At 36.3% G+C, this 20664-nt stretch overlaps 1 protein-coding gene across 2 annotated transcripts in view; it reads left to right on the top strand.

Moving 5' to 3' along the window:
- LOC142345794 (glutamate receptor ionotropic, NMDA 1-like) overlaps nucleotides 1-14916 on the top strand; it is a 97714-nt gene extending 82798 nt beyond the window's left edge. The window contains exons 16-20 of one of the 2 annotated variants that reach the window (XM_075398154.1): nucleotides 3034-3143; nucleotides 3410-3558; nucleotides 4528-4539; nucleotides 11820-12019; nucleotides 13866-14916. In XM_075398154.1, coding sequence (XP_075254269.1) covers nucleotides 3034-3143; nucleotides 3410-3558; nucleotides 4528-4539; nucleotides 11820-12019; nucleotides 13866-14181 — 787 coding nt within the window. In that variant the 3' untranslated portion in view covers nucleotides 14182-14916. The remainder of the gene's footprint in view (nucleotides 1-3033; nucleotides 3144-3409; nucleotides 3559-4527; nucleotides 4540-11819; nucleotides 12020-13865) is intronic. The other variant, XM_075398155.1, reaches the window with a different exon arrangement.
- Nucleotides 14917-20664: the final 5748 nt, after the last annotated feature.

Genomic DNA, 20664 nt, shown 5'->3' with positions numbered 1-20664 from the left:
TTCGTTTCGATTTTTACTGTTTTTCGATTTTTTTGTCTTTTTTAATTGGTCTTCCCAATCCTGTCATAGTCCATTCAAGGTCCTGTTTTGTTTAGTCAATGAACATTCTTTGAAATGTAGGCTAGGACTTTTTTTACACATTAAAACCTCATGTTCTATAATTTAGTTCATAATTATGGTCTTTGTTTAATAGCCGCAGAGCGATAGCTGAGGCTATTTTTGGCCTTCTCGTGGGTTTCACGACTACAAGAGGAGTATTGAGATTCTACAGGTTTTTACTAATCTAAGAGGATTATTGGTATTCTATTTTTTTTAGCTAGAGCAAGTTTGTTCATGACTTGAGTTTTTACTTCTTTCGTTTGGAACATTTACCTCTGTTTTTGACTGTTGACTTCTCTTTTCGAACAGTAGACTCTAACAGTAGCTTAGTTTGTAATGTGTGGTCATTAGGAACTGCTGATAATATTCAAGGTGAAGATATCATTTGAGATTTTTTGATCCTATATAAGTCACTCCTACTTGGAAAACTACAGACCCCCCTCTCCTCGTACCTGCCTCCTTCTCCCCACATACATGCCCCCATCTCTTCACATATCTACCTGCACCTGACCCCACTTGACACGCCCCCCCCCCCCCCCCCCCCCTACGTACACCTTCCCCGACAGCTTCGAGTCGTTTCGGGTATCCAACAGGCTGTTCTTTTTGTTTCGTCAAGATTTTCGTTACTACCATATAAAATCGCAATCACTTCATATCTTTTTGTGCATTCGTTCATGCAGTTTCAACTGAATTGCATTTGTGACTCATTTTTCACTCTTAGTAGAGCGAGTTGAACTTAGGGCGAGATGCAGCAATAACTTCTGCAGGTTACTAATCAAAATATAACATCTCAGCCTTTAATGAAAAGAATTATTTTCTGTCTTTTACTGTTTTTCAGACTGCAGATCTACAAAGCTCTCACGGCTATTTGCTCGCAAGCTACCAGCTATGTTCTTATTAGTTGCAAAGCGATAGCTTGGGCTATTATTGGCCCTCATTTTTTAATTCAAAGAAGTGTTTTTTTTTTTCAATTTGAAGCGTTTTTTAGCTCTAGTATTTTTTTGCTAAAATTATCTAATTATCTTAACTATTAATGTTGCGTTTCAAAGCATTTTTTGCCGTCTGAAGCAAATATTATACTTCTCGCTTCAATTTTTACTGTTTTTTTACGGTTTGTATTGTTGGACGCTTTTTAAGCTGTTTTTTATTCGTCAGTTTTTTGTTAGCCTTTAGGGAGTTTTGTGGTTGAAATTAGTTGTTCTAGCAGTTTGGAGTCTTTCGATGAATTGATATAACTTTTGAGTTTTTAAAAGGAAATTGAGTAATGTTAAACATTTTGGCCGATTCGTTTCAGATATTTGCCGGTTTCTGATTTGTGCTTATCGCTGTGGTGTTTCTTTTGCAATCCTGATATTGAAGTTCTCATAAATGTTTCTACTTATAACACTTGAAGGCACTAGAAGGCACCTAAGGCTAGAAAGGGCACTTTACTGAAATAATTGATCGACTTTTCTACTTTTTTAATGGGGTTTATTATTTTTGTGTACTGTTTAATAATTATCGGTCAGATTTTAAGTGGGCGACTGATAAAGCAGAAATAGTGAGGGTTTTTCTGAAAGAGGAGTTGAGAAGTTGTTTTTTAACAGTTTAAATTGAATTTTGTAGCGAATTTGTTTAATAGCCGCCCTCATCTTCTCAGCCGGCTATTATTGCGCTCGTATTGTTTTTTTTTACTTCGTCAAACTTTTTTTCGCTTTACCATTTTGCCGCTTTTTCGACATTTTGCGTGAAATCTTTTTGACTTCTTTAGGCTAGTTTCTCTCTTCTCTCATTCTGCTTAAAGTGAATTTGAACATCAGTTGCTGAGCAAAGCACTTCAAAATGAACAGAGTCGGTATAAAAAATTGAAGTCAGAAATAGAAACGGGATAAACCCATAAAGCCCAATTTTAGATGCCCGCTATTTGAACGTTGTTCCTATAAGTCTTAGTTACTACCTCTAATGCTTATTGGTGTTGATAGTAGCCCCTGTAGCCTCTCTCTAAGAAACAGAAGTATGTTCAGCTACGAAATGCCATCAAAATAAATCGGACTTAAAAAATATTTTTGTACAAAAATCTTTTTTTTTCAATATATTCTATTCGTTCAATCCCAATCATGCTTATTGGAATCAACGGCGGCTATTTTCCGGCAATCTGCCGGGTATGTTTTTTTTGCATTTTGTTCTGTGTATTTCACTTTGATTGGTTTTCTTTGTAGTTGGTTGTTCGGCGTTTATTGGTTTTTTGGTAAATTGGTAGTGGTTCGCCGAATTAAAGAAAATTTAATTACCAGGTCTTTTGCCTTTTTGCCTATTGTTGTTTTGGAATCGCAATAATCAGAAATTTTGATCTCTCGGTTTTTTGTAGATGCTTTTTGTGCTATTTGTCTTGTCCTGTTATTGTTTCGGACTGATTAGTATAATTAAGTAGCAGGCTCATTAACTAAATGGTGATGGTCAACTTTTAGCTTCGAGTTGTTTCTGGAATTTCTTACCATTATTAATACCCGCCGTCAGCAAATATTATCAAAACTAGGTGACAAATTATCAAGATCCAATGATTCTATCTGTATTCTACGGCATACAAGTCTAATTTGCAGCTATTCCGGCTGCTATTGCGGCAATCCATCGGCTATGTTCTTTTAAAAATTAAATTCTGCTCATGATTTCGGCATGAGGTTTTTCCGATTTTGATAATCTGTCACCTAGTCTGTTGTGTCCTATTGTTCTTTTATTCGATCTTTCGCCAGAGCGGTTTTTTTTATCTGGACTATAATTTTTCTGTGTACATTTCACTGAAACTGTTGAGGAGGCATATATTCATGGTGTGAAAAACATTTTTGGTAAGTTTAGACCTCCTTATTGTGATGTTTTTATGGCGACAGTATGTTTTTATGGCGACAGTATTCGAAATTCGTTAGTCGAAATTGAGTCAATTATCTGCTATTGTTTCAGAGACTGGATATTTGTGAATAGCTGTGCGATGTCGGATAACAAGCCGACTACTCTGGGTATCAATTCAATGGCTGGCATATTCCTCACTGTCGCAGTCGGAGTCATCCTAGGTTAGCTCTCAGACTGCTTTGACTCGCAATTCTGAAGAGGAATTAGAGCGAAAATTAAAGTTATCTTAAGGCTTGGGCGTAGCAAAAAGACGCTCACAATCTCAATCTGTATACATTCAGTATACAATTAGAGCAAAAGTTGGAGTCATGATATAGCTTAAGCTAACTTGTACCGCTGTTATTTTCTGGCTAGAAGACCTTTCATTGTTTCTCTCTCGTGTTATTATCAGATCAGCCTCTGACTGACTTTGCTAGTTTGTTTTTAGGTGGAGTGTGTATGGTAATGGAGCGTGTGTACTATCGCCACTTCGATGGCAGTGTGGTGGGACTAGGGGGCAGTGGACTGTGGGCGAGTGAGCAACAACAGCAGGTGGCAAGGAGTGCATTCGACAAGTGGAAGATCCACACTGAGGAGGTACCCAACTCCCGTCACCCCCCCCCCCCCCCACCCACCTACACTCTCTCAAACAGTTATAACATGTATATTGGACACATGCATATTGTTTATCCAATGTACTCACTCCGCACAACATACATGTCAAGCATCACGATGACAATCATTCTCCCTCTAGTCAAAAAGCCTCTAGTCGGCATATCTTTAAAATCTATAGTTCTGTATCCTAAAGGGTTTTCGACCATATTACTTGAGCGAATATAAATCTAAAATATTTGTGCAGATGAATTTGGTATCTTCAATTTTGGAACTACATTGTTCCCTTTTAGGCCACTCAAAACTATTGGGGCACAATAGAGTACATTAGGCAAGATATTCAGAATGAAATGTAACGAATCTTGACTAAAAAGTAAGGCGTCCATGCGTTGTGTTTTTTTGGCTTCATCTTAGCTCATTTTTGTTGCAACTTTTATGTCCCAAGTGAAACCGTCTCTGTTGAAATAATTTACTATGTTGTATCCACAGTTACTTATTAAGCATAACTGAAATATCAATTGTCATCATGGCTTCACACATGGTCTAGCACTACAAGAAGAGAGAAAGCACTTGCTAGTTTCTTTACGGTAATTATTGACCCTTTTAATTTTTGCACTTTTTCCTCGTACAAACTAGCAACACCTAAAAGGCTACTTTGTTGAGAATCTTTGTTTGAGATGTATGACTTGGACAACTAAATTGCTTTTGATCAATAGAATGATAACTTGATAACTGATCTGTACAGCCTGATTATGAAAACTGAATGAAATGTTCAGTAACTTTTAAAGTTGTACATTAGTGACCGTTTGGGGGCTATCAAGCGCAATTTCTTCTCCTTCGCTCTGTGTTTCTCGGTGTTGAGTTGACACAAGTGATTTACGCATTGTCTTTCCTGTAATCATTTTAATGTAATATTAACCTGAGTTGATCATGTTTTGTTCATACTTTGTCTAGAAACGCCGCCAGGTATTGTATCGCAACGACCACTCACTACCACTAATGTTACTACTACCACTACTGTTACACTTCTTGAGCTCAGCTGTGTGAATGTGTGTTAAATTCACTAAATATGATAATAACATTTAATTTGAGGATGTTGCACTGGAAGAATTAGTGGATCTATTTCCTTTTCCTTGTGAGCAAAGTGATTGTCTTCATCAGCGTGCGTGAACCAAGTAAAAGAGTGTTTTGTGCTAGTCATTTTATTGATTAATAGCCGCCTTCAGCCTCTCAAGGGCAATTATTTAGGCGCTCTCTGTTTTACAATCCTTTGACTCTTAGAAATTAGAAAAATTTTGTCAATAGCTATCTCTTCATTTTTTTGTGTTTGTGTCACTGCGGCTATTTTATGCTCCTGTAATTTTTCCGACGTTAGTTGGGTTATTTTTAATAGCCGCACAGCGATAGCTGGGACTATTATTGGCCTTCTCTTGGTTTTTTTATTTCGTCGTTGCAATTTTTTTTACGGCCATATGACGTCACAACCACTTCAAATCTTCTATTTGTTCATTCGTTCATGCTATTTCAACTTAAGTGTGAAATAAAGGTATGTGTCACTGTAAATAAAGGTTATTTGAGAGCAGCTAATAGAGGCAGCAAAAACATATCCTGATTTTTAAATAAAATTATAACATATCAGCCTTCACTGAAAAAAGATTTTTTTTGGCCCGTCTTTTTTACTGTTTTTTTAGACTGCAGATCTACCAATCTATTGCGGCTATTTTCTGGCAATCTGCCAGCTATGTTTTTATTTCGTCGTCGCGATTTTTGTTACGACCATATGATGTCACAACCACTTCAAATCTGCTTTTTGTTCATTGGTTCATGCAATTTCATCTGAAGTGCGTGCGTGACGTTATTTTTTGCTCTTAGTGGAGCGAGTTTTTTGTTCATTCGCGTGATTAAATTTTTGGTCACACTTGACTTACCTCACTTATAAAAATGACTTCCTCACTTTGAAATTGACTTTTGTTTACTTTAATTCAAATAGATAAGGTCAAATGGGTGTGTGTCACTCTAAATGATGGTTATTAGAGAGCACCTAATAGAGGCAGCAAAAACTTATACAGGTTTTTAATCAAAATAGAACATGAGCCTTCAATGAAAAGACGAATATTTTTGGTCTGTCTTTTTTACTGTTTTTTGAGACTGCAGATCTACGAAGCTATTGCGGCTATTTTCTGGCAATCTGCCAGCTATGTTTTATTTTTTTGTTTTGTAATGTCAACTTGTGAAAGATATTGCAGACGCTTTTTGTGTTATTTTCCAGTTATGTAAAATGGATTAGAGTTATTAAGTGGTATAATCATTAAGTCAGTAAAGGTGGTCAACTGTTTCGAATCGTTCCCAGAATTCATCCGGCTATGCTTTTGTTCAATAGCCGCACAGCGATAGTTGGGCCTATTATTGGCCTTCTCTTGCTTTTTTTTAAAAATTTTTGTTACGACCAGATGACGTCACAACCACTTCGAATCTGCCTTTCTTCATTAATTCAAGATATTTCAACTGAAGTGCGTGTGTGACGTCATTTATCACTCTTAGAGGAGCTAGTCTTTTGTTCATTCGCGTGATTAAGTTTTTAGTCACATGTGACTCTCAAAAATGACTTCCTCACTTTGAAATTAAATTTTCTTTACTCTAATTCAAAGAGATATGATCAAGAGAATGTGTCAATCTAAATAAAGGTTATTTGAGAGCAGCTAATAGAGGCAGCAATAACTAATACTGATTCTTAATCCCAATATAATTTCTCATCCTTTTGAGTAATTTTTTAAATCTGTTTTTACTGTATTTGTTAGGCTGCAGATCTGCGAAGCTATTGCGGCTAATTTCTGGGAATCTGCCAGCTATGTTTTGAGATCTGTTAAATCAAATTCGACGAGCCATTTTAGTCACACCGAAACAAGAAGATGAGTGACGAAGCGAAGTGAATTCCGACTTGGTTTTGCAGAATGAGTTTTAGCACTCTTATGTTAAGGCTGCGTTAGAAAACCGAACTGTGTTTGAACAAAGTTTCTTTATTAACTGGCTGCAATTTGATTTCTGTTCTTATTGTTTTGTCGATTTTTTGAGCGGATTGTTATTAATAGCCGCCCTCATCTGCTCAGCCGGCTATTATAGCGCTTCTATTTTTTTTTACTTCGTCGAACTTTTTTCCGCTTTACCCATTTTGCCGCTTTTTCGACATTTTGCCGCTTTTTGGCTTTTCTAGGTTAGTTTCACTCTTTCATTCTGCTCAAAGTCCTTTTAAACAGCAGCTGCTCCGCAAAGCAATTCAAAATGAAGAGAGTCAGTATAAAAATAATCAAAGTGAGAAATAGAAACGGGATAAACCCATAAAGCCCATTTTTAGATGCCCGGTACTTGAACTTTGTTCTAGTAAATTTTAGTTACGATCTATGATGCTTATTGGTATTGATACTAGACCCTGTAGCCTCTCAATGAGAGACAGGAGTATGTTCAATTACGAAATGACATTAAAATAAATCGCACTTAAAAATGTTTTTTTTTTTACAAAAATCAATATTTGTTGATATTTTCTTTTCTTTCAATCCCAATAGAGTTATGGGAATCAACGGCGGCCATTTTCCGGCAATCTGCCGGGTATGTTCTGAAATTTCTGGAAATCTGCTATTGAGAGTATCTTTCATAGATGGTCATATTCTAATTGAGACGGATAAAATCAATTCTGATCAAATAGATTCAACTTTGATCGATCTGTTGACGCCTTTTCTTATCAATTATATCTGCGTATGATGTCTTATGTCAAGCTGTTGTGTATTAGTTTGATTTTTGGATCTTATGAATATGTTATCCACTAAAGAGAGGGAAATAGATGCGCACTTTGTTTTGAATGATTACTGTGTTCCTCATTTGCAACCACACAATCGATATACCATCACTCAATATTTTTCTCAAATTAATATTGTACCAGCAATAATAAAAGTGAGATGTCTGTACTCTCTTTACAGTACCCATTTTTAATTGCTCTCAAACGAAGTTTGTAGCAATTACAGTAGTCCTGCGGTCTTTTTATGCGACTTTTCGCTTGACCAATTTTTCGTCCACAAAAATGGGACAAACGGGTAAGTCCCGGCACTAAGTTCCCTTAGAGCTTTAAGGCTAACTAGTCTCTAAGTATGCGATTGACCTAAAACTGTTTCAGAGACATAAATTCCTGTGGTAAGGGCGGATGTAAGTTTGACCCCCTCTCACTTAATTTCTGCTCCTTCCGCCCTTAACCCCGCTCGCTCGGCACCACCAGGGATCACCAGTAACCCCACCCCGATCTCAATTAAGATTAAGCTACCCGCCGTAAGCCTCGGCAAGCTACTGAAGAAGACAGCAAATCGGCAATCAATTAAGAACTATTCGTCAGACGTTAGTCGGTTATTTTTTATCCCATAAGTCTCTCCTCGATATGCAAACTACAGAGAAACCCCCATTACCTATACCCCAATCAACTTTTGGTTAAATCATATTCTTAGTCGGCTTTTATAGAGGGCCTTTTTTCGTCTAATGAATATTTGTTTTGCTTTGCCTTATTTCACAGCTTGTTCAACATTTTGAGTGAAATCTTGACTTGTCCATGCTAATTTTATTCTTCTCTCATTCTTCTCAAAGTGCTTTTAAGCAGCAGTTGCTCAGCAGAGTAATCTAAAATTAACAGGGTGAGTACCGAAAAATGAAATAGTAAATGGAGACAGTATAAACTCGCAACGCCCAATTTTGGATGCACGGTATTGGAACTTTGTTTTTATAAGTCCTAGTTACCGTCTCTAATGCTGTGATACTAGCCATTGTATACTTTCATTATGAAACAGGAGTATGTCTAACTACAAAGTGAAATACAAAAGTTCGCACTTTAAATTTTTTTTCTTTTAAAAGAATCAATTTTTCTCATTTTCTGTGCTTTCAATCCCAATCAGGTTTATGGGAATCAATGGCCGCTTTTTTCTCTAATCTACTGGGTATGTTTTTCTCTGATAGTTCTCATTTACATTAGTTTTCTTCAAGTCATTTCTGGTGTTCTACCTGCTATAATTTTCTAGCTGAAGCAATTTTGTTCTTGACTTGAACTTCTTTCATTTCGAACATTGACTTTTGTTTTAGAACTTTTGACTTCTGTTTTCAAACATTGCACCTGTAGCTTAATTTATTAACTGCTCTCAAACGAAGTTTGTAGCAATTATATTAGTCCTGTCGGTCTTTTTTATGTGATTTTTCGCTTCACCTATTTTTCTTCTGACGCTTTTGAATTTATGTCTTCAAAAACGGGATAAACAGGTATCGCCCAGTGGGCATTAAGTGATCTTAAGAGCCTCTCAGCTCTGTTTCAGCTCAACAAACTGTTTTGGAAACTTATTCTTATACTTATGGTGTGAAGAGCGGTTCTTAAGAGGTTGAAGACACCTCCTCTGTTGACCCCCCACCCACTATTGACCCCCCACCCACTATTGACCCCCCACCGCGCTGTTGCCTCGCACCCCCTGTTGCCCACACCCGACCCCCTATCAGCCCTCCGTGTCCCCCTCGTTTCTAGCTACTGGCGAACAACGGCTCGCTAAAAACGCAAATTTATACTTTTTTGCACAATTTTTTTCAAGCTTTTTGATTTTATGGCCCTAGGTGTTAAGGAACCTCCTCTAGGTTTTAAAATTGTTACTGCATATTTTCTAAAGGTAATGGAATGGTTTCAACATTTTAACATCACGAATTTTAGCTTTTTTTGAGAAAACGTGCATTTTTTTTCAATTTTTTTTGACAGTTATTTTTCCTTATTCAGGATTTTGCAGTCCCAGGGGCCAGAAAACCTCCTAAGAGGTTCGATAACAAGTTACTGACAATTTATTCTTGGCCATGGAATAGTTCTTCATTTTTTTGATGTCACAAATTTTTTGATAGTTTTCTACAAGTTTGTTGAAAATTTGTGCGTTTTTTTAAGGTTTTTCATCCTCAAGAGCCAAGGAACGTCCTCCAGGGTTTTAAAATAGATTACTGTTTAATTTCTCTATGTAATGGAATGTCTCGCAAGATTTTAATATCACGAATTGTAGCGTTTTTTCAACAATTTTTGCCATTTTCATGTTTTTGACATTTATAGTCATTTTGAACCTCAAGGGTCAGAAAACCTCCGTTAGGGTTCGATATTAAGTTACTGCATAGTCTCCAGATTTAATGGAATGTTGATCGATCCTTTTTGTGAATCCAGTTTTTTTAATTGTTGGATAAAATCAAATTTTTGACTTTTCACAGAAATTTTTTTATATTCCAATTGTATGGATCTTTATGAGCCAGTGAAACTATTTCAGGCGTGAAACAGAGATAATGGAGAGTCTCTTGAGACAATGAAATTGTTCTTGAGATATTATTATCAAGAAATTTAGCAATGTTTTGTTAAAATTTGCAATTCTTTCCAAAACTTTTCAATATTTTTCAATAGTCAACGAAAGTCGTGGAGATGGGTTACTATACAGAACTTTCGGTGCTAAAAATGTTTTTATTTTTTTTGTACCGCGAAGCTAAAAACTTTTTTTATTTTTGCTTTTTTCAGTTTTTTTATATGATTTATTTATTAACAAGGCTAGAAAACTTGAAGTTGCGGAGTCGAATCTTTCCTTTTCTTTCTCGTTCACTTTTTATCTCTCTCTCTCTCTCTCTCTCTCTCTCTCTCTCTCGCTCTCTCTCTCTCTCTCTCTCTCTCTCTCTCTCTGTTGATGCCGGACTTCAGCTGCTGTTATGTGGCGTAATGTCCTCATCTCTGATCCTCCTTAACAATGAGTTATTGTAGAAATGTTTTTATCATAAATGACTTAACAGGCACTTTTTAGGAACTCATTGTTAATTGCTCTCAGAAGCAGTTTGTAGCAAATATATTAATTCTGTTTGTCTCTGTTATGCAATTTTTGCTGGGTCGATTTTTCGTCTGACCCATTTGACTTTCGTCTTCAGAAACCGGAGCGCCCAGTCGCATAAAGGTCTCTTAGAGCCGTTCAGCACACTAGTCTTCAAGTATGCGATTAACAGAAATTGTTTTGGAGACGTATACTTATGGTGTGAAGGGCGGTTCTTGCTCGCCGGTCGTTTGAGAGCAGTTCACCCGACGTTAGTCGGTTATGTTAATGTATAGTAATCAAGAACTGCTGGTAAAATTGGATGCCAAAAGATAATTTTGAAACGTTTTCTTTCCATAATAGTCACTCGTCCCTATTAAAACTACAGACACACTCGCCTGTAGCCTACCTACCTATCTATACGGCTTATCTGCCCCCCGCCCAGCAACCTTCCTTTCCCTCAGCTAAGCTTAAGTTGGGTGTAGCTATCTACTGTCGAAATCATTCGCTTGCCAGTCGTTTGAGAGCAATTAACCTGACAGTTAGTCGGCTATGTTTGAGTTTGAACCCTTTCAATCATTCCCATGGCTAAGAGTGGCGTATTGGCTTGGTTGTGAAAAATTGATGTGGGTTGTAATTCAAATCCTCATTCTTGTTCATGTCCTCCTTTGTGTAATTATGACTTTAACCAAATTGTTATTTTATGAGTTATGAACTCGTTTGCTTGTATTTTTTGTAATTGCGACTATTTTTTGTAATGGGTGGTACTCTGGGAAAGCCACAATTGTTTACTTAGGGATGCTCTATTATTGTGGGAAAACTGGAACTTTCTACTGTCTAACATTTGAGAACTTCGGGCATTACTCAAGGCGAACGAAATTTGATCTTTATCAGCATTTGGCATCAAGCGCATTTATTAAAATACCTTAATTGGTGTATTGGGAATATTTTGCTACGCGTTTTAATTGCTCTTGAACGAAGTTCATAGCAATTATTGAGTTCGACCATACAAAGTTCGCTCGTTTGTCGATTACTATAAAAGATGAATAATCTAAACAATTGTTGAACCATCATTGAGTTCATATGATTGGTTCTGCATTGGTTTTTATATATGTATCGGCTGCTTCTGGAACATCAGATATATGCTTTAAATGAGCTTAATGGAATCTTTGGACAAAATAACTGTTTTATAATGACGAAACTGGCTAGAATTGTCGTACAACTGTCAAGATTGGTTAAATAAATTGTTAAATACATGGTAGTAATCAGCATAGAGGTGAGGTTTGGAATTAGGAATGAGATCTGGTGAGATGGAACCTTTTGCTGCAACCATCTCTTATCCACTAAGAGATCTTGTACGTTCTTATCATAGTCTTAATTGTGCATATAGGCAGCAGTGTATGTTTTGTGTAGACTCCTGGCTTCTCCACTGACTTTATGAGCAGTCATGGTAAGAGTGTAGAATGTGACTCTGTGTGTCATGCCCAGTTTTCCCCAGGGGCAGCACCCTATAGACAGCCACAGGCACAACTCCTCCTGCCCAAACACAGGGCCAACAGCTCCTCTCTTCCCAACAACCACGTCATGTCCACCCACAACAATCCCAACAACTGGTTAGTATCTTCATTCCTCCCTTCTTTAGCTGCGAACCGATAGCTGAAGATATTTTTGATCTTCTCGTAGTTTTTACAATGCAAAATTTTGGATTGCTTTGATCTTCTGCCATTTAGCCACTCGACGACGAGCCCAGGAGTCGCTTTTTTTCCTGGACTCAAAGAATCTTTATGATGGCGTGCTTTTTTAATTTAATGAAAAGAACATTGAAGATGGAATTCGCAGAAAGAGAATTGTCAGTTTGTAATACTAGTGTTGGCTGAAGAGCAATAAAAGCAGGTATAAAAATTGCTTTGAGAGTCAAATTTCATTTTGCGTGAAATCGTTTTGATTTCTCTGGGCTAGTTTCAATCTTCGCTTATTCTGGTCAAAGTTCTTTTAATTTTTAATAGCCGCCCTCATCTTCTCAGCCGGCTATTATAGTGCTTCTAATTTTTTTTACTTCGTCGTAACAAAAAAATGAAATAATTTTGACTTCTCTGGGTTAGTTTCTCTCTTCTCTCATTCTGCTAAAAGTGATTTTGTACATCAGTTGCTCAGCAAAGCAATTTAAAATGAACAAAGTCAGTATAAAAAATTGAAGTCCGAAATAGAAACGGGATAAACCCAGAAAGCCCAATTTTAGATGCCCGCTATTTGACCGTCATTCCTATAAGTCTTAGTTACTATCTCTAATGCTTATTGGTATTGATAGTAGCCCCTGTAGCCTCTCTCTAAGAAACAGAAGTATGTTCAACTACGAAATGCCATCAAAATAAATCGGACTTCAAAATGTTTTTGTACAAAAATCTTTTTTTTCAATATCTTCTATTCTATCAATCCCAATCATGCTTATTAGAATCAACGGCGACTATTTTCTGGCAATATGCCGGGTATTTTTATAGCTGCGAAGCTGCAAGCTGAGCGGAGCTATATTGCGGTGCTCTCGGTTTGTTTTTACAATTCAAAGAATTCGAATTGTTTTGGGGCGCTGTCTTTTTGCGACTCGAAGAGAAGAGTATTGGAGAAGTCTTTTTTTTTAAATCAATTTTTTTGGAGTGAGTTTTGAAGCAGGAAATAAAACACGTGAAAAAAATTGCAGTGATTTTGTTGCTGAACAAAATGATGAGTGGAGCAAAAAGAGTGGTTTTTTGTTAATATCGCTGTTTTCTATAGAGCGAGAAATTGAGGTGTAAAAAATTCGGTAAGCGAGCCAATTTTTTTTGTTCGTCCGGCATTTTAAAGCAGTTTTTTTTAATTTTTTTTTGGTTTAGAGGTTTGATGATGATTTTGTTTTAATTTTAGGCTGGTTTTGGTAGTGGTATGAAGGTTTCTGAAATTTCATATGAATTTTATGCTATTTCGCAGGTTTTTCATGTATTTGCTGATTTTCGGGCTAATTTTTGCGTTTTTTTGACAATTTTTTGTTTTACCGGCTCAAATGGGTATTGAAAAGACCTCTTCTACTTGAGCAAATTTTAGATAAAAATTGGTTACAGTTTTTTTTTATTTGAATCATTTTTTTGTTGAGAAATATGACAAAAAATGGTAAAAATTGGAACTATTTTTCTTAATTTTTTGCGGTTTTTCGTTTTTTTTTCGGTGCAGCGTAACTCAAGTGGCAGAAGTTTCAAACTAGCCACCGCATCCTTAAGTTTTTTCCATGCTGTCTGAAACCGCGCTGCATGCTACAGGTGCTTAGACGGGTACTGCTTAACAATTGTCTTGTGCGAAGATCATACACCGATGCAACCAGATTCACTTTTTCATTGTTTGCCCCAAAAACTTCGGGAATGATGGCAAAAGATAAAGTTTTAATTATTGAACTAACTCAAAAGTGCTAGTCATATTAGGAGGGATGCTTAGGTTCCATGAGGGTCCTTCTTCCTCGTCTTCATCCTCTACTCTCAAACACAACCACACCAACAACCCCCCTCACCCTCCCAACCCATACACTCCCCAGTCATCTGGACTAGGTGGGGTAGGAGGGGGCAGTGCAGGTTCCCCCAATTCGGACACTCCGCGTTCCTCCCAGACAGGTGGTGTAGCGGGTGGATTCTCTGGTCCACCAATTCCGCCACCCAAGACATCTTCTTTGGACAGAAATCAAGGCAACAGGGTAGTCCAGTTCAAATCCAACCTGGACCACAACGCATCCAGTGCCTCCTACGTGGATGTCTAAAACACTCAAACTACAAGACTAGACAGCAAAAGCAAGACTAGACCTCTATAATTACTACCTATGGCTCTATAATTGCTACGGAGTAAACGCTTTTCATTGTTTGTTTTGATCCAACTTGTCCGTAGAATCCAATCTATTGTCTTCAAAATTTGGGTGTGAATTTTGAACAATAAGAAGAAAGGAACCAGTTTTTGAGAACTGAATAATTAAAAGACCACGACTCTCTATAATTAAGATGTCATGTATTAGGAGATCAAACGGATTCTACTTACAGATCAATGCGTTCATCTATGGAAGACTTTATGCGAACTGGGGGTTGGATTTAAGTAGAGATGTTCTTTGCTCTTATTAACATTTTACGAGAAATCAGTTTTCAGTGGTGACAATGTTTAATATTTATGTGCATGTTTTGGCTCATCTAATCATTTCTCTCTTCTCAGTATTTTTAATCGTGTCCACTTTAAGTTCACCCTTTGTCTATCTATTTTCTGGCTCATTTTTGTGCAGTGTGAATAGTAGAATAAATAATTTTGCAATACTTAATCAGTTTTAAAAGATGCATGTGTAATAATGTTCTGCTTCTTTATCTCAGCAGTATGTAAATTTGTCTGATACTTCAAGTTTGATTGAACAGTTTCTGGTTATTCTTCATCGCTAATCAATGTAAATATATTATTCTCATTTTAGAGCAGAATTGTTTCATTTCAAAGTAGTTTAATGATATGTTCACCAGAATCCTTTTGCAAATTGATAGAAATTTTGGACATTATCCACAGACTTCTTGGAAGTCAAGCAACTTCTCGCGGAGAGGGTTGAGATTACGGTGGTAATAGAAGACTTTAGAAGGTTTTTAATAAAAAGTTTTTGTGTTTAATAGCCGCACAGCGATAGCTGGGGCTATTATTGGCCTTCTCTTGTTTTTTTTTACAATTCAAAGAATTTGAATTGTATTGGGGCGCTGTCTTTTTACGACTCGAAGAGGAGTATTGGAGAAGTCCCTTTTTAATCACTTTAGTTGGAGTAAATTTTGAAGCAGGAAATGAAACGCGTGAAAAATTTTAGAGTGGTTTGGGTGCTGAACAAAAGTGAAGAGGGGAGCGAAAAGAGAGTGGTTTTCGAGAGAGCGAGAAATTGAGGTTTAAAAATTTCTGTAATCGAGCTAAATTTTGTGTTCACGTGCGGCTTTTTAAAACCGTATGTTTGTTAATTTTTTTGGTTTAGAAGTCTTATTATGATATTGTGTGATTTTTAAGGTTGCTTTAATAGTGGTTTGTAGGTTTTTGGTCATTAATAAGAATTTTATACCATTTCAGCTGGTTTTTCAGCTATTTTGCTGAATTTTAGGCGAATTTTAGCATTGTTTTTGCGTTTTGTCTTGTTATATTGCTTTGTATGGGCTGTGAATAGTCGCATGTTAGTTACTGAGTCTTTAGATACCAAGTGATTACATTTTCTTAGGTTTTAAACGATTTTTTTAAGAAGAATGACAATAAACAAACATTTTTAATTGCTCTTGAACGCAGTTCATAGCAATTATTGTAAACGTGTGTGTCTTTTTTTATGCAAAATTTTCGCTTGACGGTTTTGACTTTTCGAGTGACTTTTACGCCCTTGACTTTTTGCATTTCGCGTGATCTAAAATTCTCTCTCAATCACAATTTCAAGCAGCTGAACTCAATTGGCGGCAATTTAATACTAAAAGTCAAATAAAAAGTGCGCCGAAACTGGTGTCATTTTTTTACTTTAAATCTTAATAGTGGTATATGTTAACATCTAATATGGTTATTTGAAGCCCACTATAGAACTTCTTAGTCCCATTTAGGCTACCCCCCCCCCCCCCCCCCGACTGAAGCAGGCTGCAATTGATTAGAGCTCCCACTAGTCGTTCAAGAGCAATTCTTCCGACGTTTAGTCGGTTATGTTAAATTGTTCTTAATTTGTTGCTGTTTTTCGCTTTTTTTTCTCTAAACTTAGAGAAGTTTCTTAGCCTATTCAGCTTTCTTATTGTTTTGGAAGTTTTTCAGTTTTCTTTTTGCTCCATTTAACGTTTTTTGGCTCTATGTGCTCTTGTGAAATCAAAACTTTTTTTCTAAGAGTTCTTTCAAGTTGTTTTTATACGCTCTTTGTGTTCTTCAAGTTTTTTTTAGCATTTGGGGATGCCAATAGTCCAATGTAGTTGTTTTTGATGCATGTTGATGATTTTGAGTTCAGTTTTGAGTCATTACATTAAAGATAATTGAGTAATTTTTATGAAGATTTCCGCGAATTTTTGTGATTTTTTTTCGAAGTTTTGCTGAAACCTTCTGATTCTGTTTTTTGCTACTTTTTAGTTTTCTAGCTTCTGATAGAAATTTCTCTAGAGGTTTTAATGGAATGTATTTAGAGCACTTTTTAATGACAGATATTACTAACTTTTCTTAATATATTTACTTTTTTAATCAATTTTATTGTAGTGATTTTTGAAGCGGGAAAAGAAACGCGTAAAAAAATTTGATTGTGGTGATTTTGGGAGTGAAAAGGGAGTGGTTTTTGTTCATTCGGCTGTTTTTGAGAGAGCGAGAAACTGATGTCTTGAAAAATTTTCTCTAAGCGATCGATTTTTTTTCACGTGCGGCTTTTAAATGCAGTTTTTTCCAACTTTTGATGGTTATGAAGTTTGATTGTGATATTGTATTAGTTTTAGGCTTGTTTTGATAGGTATTGAAGTGTTCAAGTAGTTAATTTGAGTTTACGGCTAATTTGGAGGGTTTCGATCAATTTTGCTGATTTTTAGACAAAATTTAATGGTTTTTTTTTGCCTTTTTTTGTTTTAATGGTTTAAGTTGGAATCAAATAGAAGCTTGTTACTTAAGACATTTTTGGTTACCATTAGACCAAAGTTCTCTTGGTATCAATTATTTTGTTAGAAATATTGGGAAATTTTAAACCATTTTTCTTGTTTTTTTGGAGATTTTCTCTTTTTTTTTAAATCTGAGAAGTTTCCTAGCCTATTTTGACTTGCCCATTGTTTTGCAAACTTTTCATTGCTCTAAGTGCAAAGGAACTTTACTCAGTTTTATGCTTCCTTGCACTATTAAAAAAACATTAAGTTTTTCTAGTTGTTTTGTTCAATTTGTGTTCGAATGCCGTTTCTATTCTTCCTTATTTTTTATGGCATTTGTTCAGGTTTCACAATAGCTGTTCTATTTATTAATTCATAAGTATGGGCAGTTTTATCCTTCGAGTCTTTTCTGGAATTCTTCCGGTTACGTTTATTTTCAGATCTGTTCACACATTTTCATGATTTTTGAAGTCAAATTGGAGTAGTGATTTTGGTCACGCCGAAACAGGAAGTGGAGCGAAAAAGCGAGTGGTTTTGCGACGCGAAATTTTTTTGCTCTAATTTTAAAGTAGAGTGAAAAAACGGTGTTTGAACAAAATTTCGCTTTCTGGCTAGTGGTTTTTTGTTCACATGCGGCAATTTCACTTTGATTTTTACAGTTTTTTTCGATTTTTTAAATCGGATTTTTTTCTAAATGGTTTTCCCAATCCATTCATAGTCCGTTCTTGGTCTAGTTTTCTGTTTAGTCAATGAATATTCTTTGAATTGTACGTCAGGACTTGTCCTGCTTTGTTTTTTTTTAATTTCGTCGTCATGATTTTTGTTACGAGCATATGACGTCACAGCCACTTTTTGTTCATTCGTTCATGCAATTTCAACTGAATGGCATGTGTGACGTCATTTTTCGCCTTTAGTGGAGCGAGTTTTTTTGTTCATGCGCGGATTAAATTTTTGGTCACACTTGACTTACCTCACTCTCAAAAATGACTTGCTCACTTTGAAATTGACTTTTATTCACTTTAATTCAAAGAGATAAGGTCAAATGGGTGTGTCACTCTAAGTGAAGGTTATTAGAGATCAGCTAATAGAGGCAGCAATAACTTATACAGATTTTTAATCAAAATATAACAGATCAGCTCTCAATGAAAAGACGATTTTTTTTGGTCTGTCTTTACTGTTTTTTTAGACTGCCGATCTACGAATCTATTACGGCTATTTTCTGGTTATCTGCCAGCTATGTTGTGATTTGGCTATAAGGCGGAAGCTTGTTTAGGTTTTGATGAAATTAGACAACACGAAATAAAATAAACATCGGGCGAACCTTACGAATTGTCAAATTCAAGTTCACACAAAATTGAAGAAATGACTGATGAGACTACGCAGAATTGGTTACGAAAATTGAAAAGTGCCCTATGATTGTTGCGAGTCACTGAGTTGTGCGAGTGTCTTTCACTAGGTTACACTGTCAAGTTGAGTCTAGTATTTGCTTAATGCCAGAATGAGTTGTGTTAGCATTATACCTAATAGGGGGATGAGATATTAGGTGAAAATTTGATTGGGCGAACAGAATTTTGATAGTTATTAATTAAAAATCCTGAAGTAAAGTTTCAAAAACTTCAAAATCTACTCGATGCTATAAGGCTGTCAAGTGTCCCTAACAGCCGTCTTTACATGCAACAGTTATCATTTTTTCAATGTTTTGCACCTCTTTCCCTCTACACAGGTCATCACGAACGATACTTTTGATTTCGAAAGCAACGGGGAAAGAACGGTGAATTACAAGTGAATAGCTTTAATGTGAATCATTTAGATCTACCATGAAAAAATAGGTGCTAGGCAAATTGGCCCGCAAACAAAAAGTAAGAATTTTAGCCGCTAGTTTTTAGTTGCTCTCAAACGAAGTTTAGTCATTATATTAGTCAAATCGTCTTTTTTTAATGATTTTTCGTCTGACCCTTTTTTGTCCTCGAAAACGAATCTAGGAGGGTACTAAATGACCGAGCAGCTCTATTAGAGTCCTTCTTCTCTCAAAGTATGCGATTCACCGAAACTTTTCAGACAATTTCATGGTATGACGCGCTTCATAATCTGAAAACTTTGACCCTCAGTCACCCCACAACTAAACCCCCACCCCAAAACTCAACGCTCCCCAACGCAACGCGTAGTGCTTTGGAAGCACCTCTGGTCCAGCCCTCTCAACCCTACCCCCATCGCTTGAGCCACCGCTCCGCGCACCATACTAATCCTGGCTTCCCTAAGACGCAACTGGAACTTATGAAAAGTAGCTGCCACTTAAGAAAAGCTTCTAGAAAATATTATGATTTGCTCTATTTTCCTCCATTTGTTGTTTCAACCTGAATGTTTTGAGGTATTATCAGTTAGTGGTTGGCTAGGGTCTACATTAATTTTCTCTCGCTTTCTGGCCATCTTATTATTAAAGATCCGATTCGTTCAAACATTTTCTTGATTTTTGAAGTCAAAGTAGTGTTTTTGGTCATCCGGAAACAGAAAGTTGAGCAAACAACCACGGATAGACTTTCATTGCGCGAGTTGAGAAAAACTACCGTATATTTGCCTGCTTACAAAATATCGTTTAAATTGGGACAATCACAGCTTCAGAATTAAACTACCAGCGCATCATAAAGTTTTCGGTCAAATTTCTCATTTTTTGGTTGCTGACTGAACGCCCGGTCGGTCCATTTGGCGGCCACCTAAAATTCAGGGAAAATTGGAGGGGGGGGGGGGGGTTGGAGTTCAGTTCCATTGTCATAATGCTCAAGATTTGCGAACGCTGGTCAAAGTTTGATTGTTTTGTGAGTTTCTTCTTCTATGAAAAATAATGTCATAGTCACTTTACTATATTGTTACCAAGCGGATGAATATTGAAGTACCTTCTCTATTTGTTTTATTTGTTATTCGCCTGATTTCTGCAAAGCTTTAGTTCACACTTTTTGCCTGATGGCAACAACAATTCTCTTTGCCTTATCCAATTTTTGTCAAATTGACCTGATTTCCACCTGATAAGTTCTTTGTTTTTAATTGCAGTTTTGTTGTAAGGACCAAATATTTTAGTTAGAGTTTCAATATTGACAATACATTAAATTGCTTAAGCTTCAAGCTCTCTATGTTTTAGAACATTTTAACCGAGAAAATAACTTCTGTAACTTTTGCCCTTGTAAGGAATTCATAAAAAAGGAAGCAAGACCAGAAATAATTAAATTATACTGCATCAAAGAAAATAAATGTGCGCTTAACATTTTGATTAATCTTTGAAATGGCCAAAATTAACCTTGAAAATCCTTTTTCTAGCTGAAAATAATCAATCGATGGGCTCAAATGATACTTTTAAAAAGATTTCAAGATTCAAGCTCAAAACAAAACTTGCCAGGCTGTGAGAACTGAATTTTGCGGGGTCAGCTGATGAACGCTGATTTATTGCTCTAAATAAAAGTTTGAGCAATTATATTAGTCCTGTGGGCTTTTATATGCTATTTTTCGCTGGAGTAATTTTTGTCTCACTCTTCACTTTTCGTCCTGAAAACCGGGATAAGGAGGTAACACCTGGCAGGCATTAACTTATTTTGCAGCTTTTTAACCTACTAGAATACAAATATGCGATTCAATTAAGCTGTTTTGGAATGAAATCATGATGTGTTAAGGGA

Source organism: Convolutriloba macropyga, chromosome 9 (assembly GCF_964194025.1).
Source record: "Convolutriloba macropyga chromosome 9, txConMacr16.3, whole genome shotgun sequence".
In the NCBI taxonomy this organism is placed as follows: domain Eukaryota; kingdom Metazoa; phylum Xenacoelomorpha; order Acoela; family Convolutidae; genus Convolutriloba; species Convolutriloba macropyga.
The sequence above is the reverse complement of the archived record's forward strand: the minus strand, read 5'-3'. Positions and strand labels throughout refer to the sequence as shown.